Consider the following 10761-nt stretch of genomic DNA (forward strand, 5'->3'; position numbering starts at 1 on the left):
TTTTTAACCAAAGAGAAACATTCTCCTTCTGCCTTTGCCAAACTGTTTAGGAGAAGAGTGTCAATTAAAGCCATTTATCTTGAAATGTGCTATTGGAGCAGACTGTTTATACAAGTGTAAGAAATTGTAATGTAGTATTTGGTCTGGTCTACAAGGAAAAGGTTTTTCTTTTTTTTAATTTTTACATATGGGATAGTGGCTATAATGTAGAAAAAATGTTTGAGGCTCTCCTTTACGCATCAATGTTTTCCTGCAGTAGAGGCAGTGTTAATGAGGAGTATGGTTTTTGTTGCAGCATTACTAAAGTAAAGTTGTTACTAGTTTTAGGGTTTATTGTCATCAGTTTGAGTCAGAACAGTCCATGCACATGGGTAAGTTTCTCTGACTGGAGAGTACTCATCAAGGGAATCGAGAATAAGGAGTTACTGGCTAATACAAAGCTGTTGATATTTATCCATCCAGTTGGTGGACGAGTGAGTCAGGAGTTAAACTACACACGGCAGAAGATTGGAGAAGAGGCCATGTTTAACCCCCAGCTCATGATCCAGACTCCACAGGAAGATGGTGCTAATGTACTAACAACAGAAGCACTCCGGCAGCACCTTGACTCTGCGCTTCAGGCCAGCAGAGTACATGTCTATATGTACAACAGGTAAGGAGAAAAACGGAAGTTCTTGTGATGATTTGTAAGAGCTAAAAAATGGGCGCATGCTGCCCTGCATGTATTTTTGAATGGTTAGCACTTCAGAACCTTTTCCTTAGGATTATGTTTTGATCTGTGTGGTATGGTAGCAATGACAGGTTGACTTCTAACCAATAAGATGGGGTATGTGGCGTAGGAAGAGATGCTGAAAATGTACCCCTGTGGGCAGTTCTAAAGTATCTGGCACTTGCCTTGATAAAGGAGTGATGAATGTGTTCCTAAACATGGGACCTTAGGGATGGGATTCCTAACACTGAAAATCCTTCCACATTAGAATTTAATTCACTGATACTATCTTGAGCAGCATAATGACTGTGAACAAATTACTGTCCTTCCAGTAGTTTGGGTATAAAGGGGAATGCAGTCTTGTGAGAAATGGCAGTGGGTAGAATCATGGCAGTCTGATAACGTGGACATGACATTATATGTTTGTGCACACATAATGGAAGTTAGGAGTTGTGTGTTGTCCAACAACAAAATAATAAAGGTGCACCTTAGGAAGGTACCACCTTTGAGCTGGTGAGATGTCTCCCTGAAAAGTGTTTCTCTCAGGGTTGCCACTTAAATGATGATGTGCCTAGGGATGCTGCTCGTGAAGCATGAAGTCCCCTGTATTTCAGCACATCCACCGGATGCCTCAGTGAGCTAATGCCAAGGCTCCAATTATCTTGTACCCAGCTCCTGTCTTGTCTGAGGCATTAGAATTCATGGCAGTGGCAGTTGTAATATAGCTGAAAAATGAGGGCAGAAATCCTAATAATTTCTTTAATCCTGTGTGTGCAGGTCACCTGGGAATATTCTAGTCCTCTGAGTTGGAGCTGGCTTCTCTCTCACTTGTGTCACTAGGTGACATCTCAAGTTACAAGCTGTGTCATTTATGCAAAGATGGATATCTGTCCTTTTAGCGTATGTTGACTAGCCTGTACATCCAAAAGCAGCTCCATTATTTTTAATGAGTTTTACAGAGAATGTGAGAGTAACTAAAACAAATGTCTGTAACAAACAACAAAAAGAAGTCTTTGCTTTTTTTGTGAGGTATAGTACGTCTTTGCTGAATATTTGTGTTTCTCAATTATTTGTTGCTTGAGGCCAATATCTATATACAAACTGCAGTTTTAAATGTCTGTTACATTTTAAAAATAACCTTTCAAAAATTACGCAGGAAAAAAATGCTTTTTTTGTGTCTTACAGGCAGTGGAAATTGGAACATTTGTGTTATAAATCAGGAGAACTCATCACAGAAGCAGGTTACATGGACCAGGTATGTGTAGCAGGCGTGTAGTTTTGAGATTTGTGTATTCCCATGTGCTGCTTATGTTCTTGATCATATTCTAGTGTAACTGTGAGTTTCTTTCTGATTTTGACAGATCATAGAATATCTTTATCCTTGCCTAATTATCACTCCTTTGGACTGCTTCTGGGAGGGAGCAAAGCTGCAATCAGGAACTGCCTATCTATTGTAAGCATGTTTGGGTTTTGTTACAACTTTCTGGTCTGACTGATTTTAATTGTCTAACTGTGTATGATTTTGTTGCATTCCCATTATTCAGATTCTGGTTTAACAGAAAGATAAAAGATAAAGTGTGGTGTCTCTGCAGAATATGCTCATGGATTATTTTTTTCCCATTGAACAAAGAATTTCCTATTTCTAAGAGAGAATTTTTTGGCTTGATTTAAGTCCTATGTTATTTTTCTCATTCTGCTAACATGCAAAATAAGATGTAACTTCTGAATTCAAGCTTTTTTCCCTGAAATAAACATTTCTGGTGGGGGTTTTTGTGGTGTTTTGTTTTGTGTTTTTTCCCCTCAAAATGAAAAAAACCCGTTGATTATCTGAGAATATTTTTCCTAAGGAAGTGTCTTCGGTTAAATCTCAGGTCTTTGTAAGGAATAAATTAAAAATCCTCTGCGTATGGCATCATTAAAGAAACCATATAGTATCTTTTATGGGTGGTTTCTCACAGTTTACGAGTTTACAAGTGTGATATTATATGCCGCAAGTCCTTCAAAGAGTTAATTGTTAATCCGTGCAGGCATTTTGTGTTAATTATGCAAGAGTTAGCATTTGAGTTATTGTTTCTGTCCTGGTTTGCATGTCTCTGTAAAAGCAATTTGCAATGGCCATCTCCTAACCTTTAGTGTACAGTTTTAGATGGGGAAATAAGGGGGTTTGTGTTTTCTGGTTGGGAGATTCAAAATAATGACTTAAGCCTGGTTAAGCAGATACAGTGTGGTTTGAACCACAGAATAAGGCAGCCAAAAGCCTTTCTAGTCTGTCAACATCACAAATTCAGAAGTGGGGGGTGGGAGACGTGACAGTGATAGTGGTGACAGCCGTGGTAGCAGGAAGGCTTGATGGTTGATAGTCAGGCTGCCAGGGCATTTGAAGGAGCACAGTATTGTTATAGATAAACAAAGATCAGCTATATTGATTGATTACATTTGCAAGATGATTATTAGACTAGCAAGAAGTAATCTGATACTATGAGAAAGGCTTTCTTTCCTCAATCCCCTCTCTTCTTACCCTCTCCCCTCCCCCCCCAATTCTTTGAAGCAGCAGTTGGCTGCTTTTTTGTTGTTTAGGTGCTTGATGATTTGTTGTGCTTTGCTTGTAAACTGAAGTATTTTTAACTGGTGAATATTCCATTTTTGCACAATAACTTTGTAAGAACTTAGTATTTTTGCTAAAATTACAACTGGGTTGCATGAAAAGTATATAAACAAATCTAATTAAAACATGCTTTACATTTTATGAAAAAACCTTACCGGGAAGGGTTTTAACTTGTAACAGAAAATAACTCAATTATTTGTGCGAATTCTAATTTTAAAAGTATATTTGTTTCAGTACTTTTGTATTTTTTATGTGTATCATTTTTCTCCTGATTTCTCTTCCAGAGGGAAGCCTCCTTTGCAGTGGATCAACTTTGATCCCTTAGAATTCTTGGAAGAGTTAAAGAAAATAAACTACCAAGTGGAGAGCTGGGAAGAAATGCTGAATAAAGCGGAGGTTGGTCATGGTTATATGGATCGACCCTGCTTGAATCCTGCTGATCCTGATTGCCCAGTCACAGCTCCCAATAAAAATTCCACCAAAGTAAGTTTGCTTGTCCTTGTGCATATCATCAAGAGAGACTGGGGTGTGTGTGGGGAGGTCAGAGAGCGGAGAAGAAGGTTCCATTTTCTTCCAGGCATTATACAGTTCGTATTCTTGAATGATGTAATTTTTCCGTTCCAGTTTTGTACTGTTGGCCCACAGTCACTAACTTTCCCTCATTCTGTGATGCAATGCTTAATCCCTGTATTTGGAGTGGGAATACAGTTGTCAGCTACTGGTGTCGCAGTGTGGTGGTGTGGCATTTGAGCAAATGCGATGCCTCAGACAGACTTAGCTGCTGCAATACACTTGCAGCACGCAGCAAGTCTTCTTTCAAGCTGCTCCAAGTTTATGTATCTCTTTATCAGTCCTCTCAAGCTTTGGACGAATTGCCATCTGATCAGCAAATAATCCGTCTGATTTGTTCAACTTGGTTTCCTGAATGTGTTTCTTTTTGTAGACCTCATAGATTGTCTTTAATGTACATTATTCCAGTACACTGGCTATTGAATTAGAGTATGAGTTTGTCTAGAGTTATGAAACTGATTAATTGCTTCTTTGTAACTTTTTCTAGCCTCTTGATGTAGCCCTTGTTTTGAGTGGTGGATGCTATGGACTGTCAAGAAAATACATGCATTGGCAAGAGGAGTTGATAATAGGCGGTACAGTCAAGAATGGTTCTGGTAAACTTGTCAGGTAAACAAATGTCTAAGGAAAATGCCAGTTTTTCTTTGTTAGAGTTTAGATTTTGGGGCACAGGGAGAGGACCATGCAAAATCTTCTGCCCTTCATGTGCATTAGGTATCCCAGTTTAGGAGGCCATGCCTCAAGAGAACAGAATTTAAGACTGATTAGATAGTTGTTCAGGTTTAAGGACGTGTCATTACTTCCTACTTCTAACCTCAGAGCGATGGTGTACATTGCTCAGATAGCAAGTGTTTTCCTGGCAACTTTCTTGTTTGGAGTGTACGTATGGAGCATAGAACAGTGTTTAAAATACTGAACACCTTTGATCATGTTTTGAAATATGATCAAAGGAAAAAGGGGAAAAAATAATTTGGGTAATACGGTCACTCATTTGACTTCTTTCAGAACTGCAAGATCTCCAGTGAACTTTCTGTCCAGCATCAATACAAAGAAAAGTCTATGTCTCTACCTCTTGAATGTAGTTTTAAGTGACAAAACCAAACTTCATTGTTTCAGACTTCTTGAAGAAGTTATGGAACACTGAACTTCAGTGGGGAAAAAAAAGTAAATAGAACTGTTCTGGAAAATGCAAGCACGATGAAGCATAATTCTTCCATATTTAGAGAACTTTTACTAAAACTAATTTTTTGACCTTTTTACATTCATACTAAACATTGATAAATCTTTCAACAAATATCCAAAGAATATTTTTTTTGTGAAAAAAAATAGTTCTTTAAGCTTCTAAAATTATTGGATACAATTGCAAACTGTGGAAATTCTGAATGGATAGTTATAGCCATTGTGTACTCCTTGCAGCTTGTCAGGCATCAGGAATTTAATCTGGCAGTTCTCTCTGAGAGATAAAAAAAGTACAAGGTCTTCAAAAGAGAAATTCTCAATAGCATTTACAAGATCTCATTAGAAATAAGTGTTCCTGTGGCATCCTCACAGTAATCTATCAGTTGTGTTCTTTATAATGGATTTGTAGGGTTACCTTCATTGGTCCTGAAATTGATCCTACTGAAAATAATTGCAGAACTCTCATTAGCTTCAGTTTTGTCTGAATACTGCATAGATCAGTACACAGAAGATACACAGAAGAATAATTATATTCTGATCAATTTTGATAAAAACATGTGCCCTGTGAAATCAAGAGCTCACACAAGCTCCTGTTAGGGTGTCATTTGGGACTAGATGACATGAAAATAATTTCCTGAAAAAGCTCATTTTATGCCTCTTCCTCCTCTCCTTTCCCTCCATACCGCAGTGCCCAGGCTTTGCAAACCATGTTTCAGTTAATGACTCCTAAGCAAATGTATGAGCACTTCAAGGGATATGAATATGTTTCACATATCAACTGGAACGAGGATAAGGCAGCAGCAATTCTGGAAGCCTGGCAGAGGATGTATGTTGAGGTAAAATTGTAAATAACCTAGATATCGTACTACAAAGTCCAGCTAAGATCTGCTGCCTTCTGTCCTGTTTTTTAAAGTATTTTTTCAAGGACAATGCTTAAGCCGGAACTGAGTCATTGCCTCCTGGTTTTTAAGCTGATCTTAATTTTTGTTTTTTTCTCCTAATTTAGAAGCTGCTTAGTTATTCACTTACAAGAAGCCGTGAAGGTTTTGCTCTTTACTGTCTGGGACATTTTTGCTATGCTGGGGCTAAGAAGGAACCAAAGGGCTAGCTGGAATTTAAAAGCTTTTGGTTGGCGTGGTTATTATTCTGCAGCTGTCTGGAAAACATTAGCCTGCCATGGGCTGGTCTCCCAGTGGCAGCCTGGCTGGGGAAGGCTGTGTGACAGTGCCTGGCCTCTGTGTCCTGAGCACTGACCTCTGTGGCACTGCTTCTGACCTCTGCAAATGGCCGGGCAGAGGGAAAGAGGAGCACTCCAAAGAGATCACTGGCCTCAGGTTAAAGGCAAAACTCATACTTGCAGCAAATCCATGTGGAGTTATGCGAAGAGAACTAAAATTAAATGTTTGGAATGGGCTGAGAATGCAGTAGCCTTTCCTGAAGGATGCAAATTCCTGTCTGATAATCAGTAGTTTGTAAGAAATAATTGCCAAACATATTTGTGTAGCATCAGCATTATCTCTGTGTAGGGTGTGGGGTATTATAGCAACATTAAGGCAAAAGCAGATATGCCATATAGAAGATAGTAATGAGTTTTCTCTGTAGTCACACCAAGTTTTATTTTTTTTTTCATAGGTTGTTCATCAAAGTGTTGCACAAAACTCTACTCAGAAGGTGCTCTCCTTTACTACAACGACCCTGGATGATATCCTAAAGTCATTTTCTGATGTCAGCGTTATCAGAGTAGCTAGTGGCTACTTACTAATGGTAATAAAATAAATACATTTATGTTTCTCTGGTAGTAGAGCAGGGTTTAAATACCCATTTGATTTTTAGCAGTCAGTAGTCCAGAACCTTGTAGGCATATTTAAAATAAAACCTACAATTTGTAAACTTTCCCCTTGGGGTTGTCACCTGTTCCTTTGTGTAATATCTGTGATGTATCTCTTTTATTTATTCTGTTTAAAATCATTTGCAAATAAGTGTATTTTGGATGGGGAAAGGTAACAGTTAGAAAAGGATCTGTTCTAATATTTTGCTTTTTTTTCTCCAACTCCTTCTGTTCTCCCTTGCTTTTTGGTTTAGCTTGCCTACGCCTGTTTAACAATGCTGCGGTGGGACTGTGCCAAGTCTCAAGGTGCTGTGGGGCTGGCAGGAGTCTTGTTGGTTGCACTCTCAGTAGCTGCAGGATTGGGCCTGTGCTCATTGATTGGAATTTCCTTTAATGCTGCCACAACTCAGGTATTTAGGAGACATAAGTCTGCTGTTAAATTGCAACTACTCTGTCAGTAAATGTACACAACTGAATCCTTGAGGGGAAAAAAGCTGCAAAAGTGTTTTGGCTTTAGATTTTCACATGTGCCTTTCTCCTGTCTCGTAGCTTATGCTCTTGAGAAATTAAGTGATCATGCTGTCAAATGATATTAAAGAAAAAGATGGGTATCATGTAGTTTGTATAATTACTAGATTTGGGGGTTATTTGTTTTTTCTCTCTCCCAGTATGAGTGGAGGCATCCAGTTGTACATAGGAAGCTGCAAGTTTTTTCTTTACATCTGAATTTATTAGGGTGTTCAAATTCTGAAAAGATTTTGAATATAACTTGAATTACTGTTGGATATTCTTTGTCTACCCAAAAATTGAATTACTTTTGGTGAGCTTTTGTACCTGTAAATGCTACTTCCTCAGCAGTATTTCAGAATAAAAGTTAAAAGCTGTATCACATCCTTTGATTTTAATTTTACCTTTGGTTTTGTGTACAGTGTAATGTGAAAGTTCCTTTAATTAGCCATTTAATGGCTAGCTGCATGGCAGATCATAAAAGAGCCTTCTTGTTTTTTGTTTGTTTTGTTTCTCCCTGAAGGTTTTGCCGTTTCTTGCTCTTGGAGTTGGTGTAGATGATGTTTTCCTTCTGGCACATGCATTTAGTGAAACAGGGCAGAACAAGAGAATTCCATTTGAGGTAATGACAAAACGGGGACTTGGGGGAGGATACAATGAGACGCCCTGAATAGGAAAAGATAACTGTATTCAGGATTAATTAGTGGTGATTAAAAAGTGCTGTGTTTTTTCTCAGTGCATTTTTATTAAGTCTAGAAATTACTGTTTTTATCAAAATAGGAAATTACAGCTATACATGTGATAATAGAATGTTTTGGAATGTTCGTATTCTTTTTGTCTTGATTTTTTTTTTTTTTTAAACAGGGTTGTAGATTTGTCTTGAAATTTTTATAGGTACCATAAAAAGGCTAATTTACATAATCAAAGTCTACCCAAAATCTCAGCGTAAGTGTGTATAAACTTAGGAGCAAACTCAAGTATGAGTCTGACACTTAAATGATAGAATGCTTTCAATGGAAGAACAAAAAAATGTTAAGGTGAAAACAGAGGATGATGACAACTTAGGAAAAAAACATTTCTCTTTATTTGTATCAACTGTTTACTTTTTCTGTTATGGCCCTAAATTTGAATTATTTTGTGTATTTTCCTTTGGTTTTCTTTTCTGGTGTTTATAATTAACCATGGCTTTTCAGTGTGACATATCAATGTTATAAAATCTAAGATGTTACCACTTCTATAATTCTTTCCTTTTATTGACCTTTTTACCCTCAGTCCAAAGTTTTGTATGCAAAGTATGAACCGTTTAACAGCAATGTATGTTTGCCCGTTCTGTTTTGTATAAGCAATGTCTTACATGTGCTCATTGCAGCTGGTTTGGCATACAGGTGCTACTACCTCCCCCTACTATAACTTCCATATACTTTGAAGTAGCTCATTGGGTTGGAAAAGGATCATGTGTTTATCTTTTTCCCTGACATTTTTGTGTGTAGTCCTTGGGGTTTTTGTTTTGTATTTTGTTTTGTTACATACCCCTTCAAGATGTGTAGAGATGTTATGCCCCTGTGTGTCTAGGATGACACCTTCATTTGCAGGATATCACCTTATTCACTTGACTTTTAAGATGCGTCATTTGTTTTTCAGGACAGAACAGGTGAATGTTTGAAGCGAACGGGAGCAAGCGTAGCCCTTACATCTATCAGCAATGTTACTGCTTTCTTTATGGCTGCCTTAATCCCTATTCCTGCTTTACGAGCATTTTCACTCCAAGTAAGTTTATACGCTGTTTTCTTAGCTCTTACGCATGGTCCCATCATGGAAAGCCGATGATGATACCTGTTAGTGGTAGTGATAAAGTCTGTTCAGTGCTGCTGCAGTTCACTGAACCAGTATGTGATCCCTGTTTACCATAGATCTGGATAATAACAACTGCTGTCTGCCCTTGATTCTTCTCCCATTTATCACACCTGGAGTCTCTTGCATCCCGTTAACAGGTGAAAGAATACCCTGCCCTGCCACAGCTGTGTTGAGTGCAAAACCCAAGACGTATGCAACTAACCAGAAATAAGTTTCCAGAAAGATTTGAGTTCTGAAGTCAAGAGGAAGAGGAGTACACTGTGCTGGAGTGTGTACTATAACATTCCTTAGAAGGAATTTAATCCTTTCATTCATGTTTGTCCAATTTACTACACTTAAAAACTATAACCAAAGTGCACTGACAGCAGCAAATATGAATTTGCCGTAACGATTATTACCCCAGCAGTTTGTATTGCCTTACTCCCAATGTAGTTTCAGCAGACTTGATGAAAACTTCAAGAATTTTACGTTCCAACTGCTTTGAGAGAAAATGTGGATTTTACGTGCTGAACCATATATTGCTTGCTCTCCTTTTCTCTCCTTGTCTTCTTGTATTTGTTTGTGATAATATACCTTCAGGAGTATGAAATATTAAGGATACTGGAGGAAGCTTTCTTCTAAAAGCAAAGGCTCTTTCAAGAAAGCTTTGAGAGTTTCTCCCCTGACTCAAGCAATTTATAGTGCTATCTGACCTTGCTGTAGAGCAGGCAACTATACTTTTTCAGTAGTTGTTTTTCTTCTGCCGTAGCCTGGTTCTCCAATCATTTTTTATTCTACTTGAGCCCTTGGCTACCCAGAGGAAGTGAGGGCTGCAATTTTTCATAATACATTTGGCAATTATTGCTGTTTTCAGAGATTTAAGTATGCCTGCATTAAGCTATAAAATGGTAACCTGTTTATGATTGCAGTTATGTTACCCATAAACATTAATAATTTGTTCACTGTTTCCTTCTCAATAGACAATTTGGTAGTGAATAATACAGAAAGTAAAGGCCTTACTGTTTTTTCTGGATTGTTCATTGTTTAGCAGATGTCTGTGGCAACTGAAACTAGATCCTTAGTCCTGGATGATTAGTAGTATTTATCTCTGCTGATTTGCCAAAACCTAGATGTCTCTTCTTACAAGTGATGTGACAGTGAATTGTTTTGTTTTACAGCAAATATAAGTGTCAATGTGTGAAACATTTTTGGAAGTGTGACACTTCTACTGGAAGAAGTTATTTAAGTCTCCTTGATCTCTGTCCCAGTATCAAACAGTCAACATGTGTGTACCTTAAGCAGCTAACAGGGTACTCAAGATCGTCACTAGGAATCAGAGAAGAAAGCTTGTACTGTCAGGCTTTGTAGTACCCGTGCTTCACAGAAGTTGCTTCAGCCTGAATGCATCTCATATGAAGTACTCAACAGAGATGGGCCATTTTGTCCTAATCGCGTTGCTAAGCAGTTGAGTGGGAGCCACCAAAATTAATTCTTTCTTATCTGATCAGGTTTTGCTCAGCCTTTCTCTGT

At 38.1% G+C, this 10761-nt stretch overlaps 1 protein-coding gene across 1 annotated transcript; it reads left to right on the forward strand.

Moving 5' to 3' along the window:
• Positions 1–327: 327 nt before the first annotated feature.
• Positions 328–9225, forward strand: LOC104270711 (protein patched homolog 1-like; the record flags this gene model as incomplete). The annotated part of the gene is made up of 10 exons (XM_009865143.1): positions 328–652; positions 1895–1964; positions 2071–2162; positions 3599–3797; positions 4372–4493; positions 5752–5899; positions 6696–6827; positions 7146–7301; positions 7922–8020; positions 9040–9225. Coding segments are annotated over 10 exons (1529 nt in total), but the record flags the coding sequence as incomplete, so codon positions are not given.
• Positions 9226–10761: the final 1536 nt, after the last annotated feature.

Source organism: Apaloderma vittatum, unplaced genomic scaffold (assembly GCF_000703405.1).
Source record: "Apaloderma vittatum isolate BGI_N311 unplaced genomic scaffold, ASM70340v1 scaffold35122, whole genome shotgun sequence".
Classification (NCBI taxonomy): domain Eukaryota; kingdom Metazoa; phylum Chordata; class Aves; order Trogoniformes; family Trogonidae; genus Apaloderma; species Apaloderma vittatum.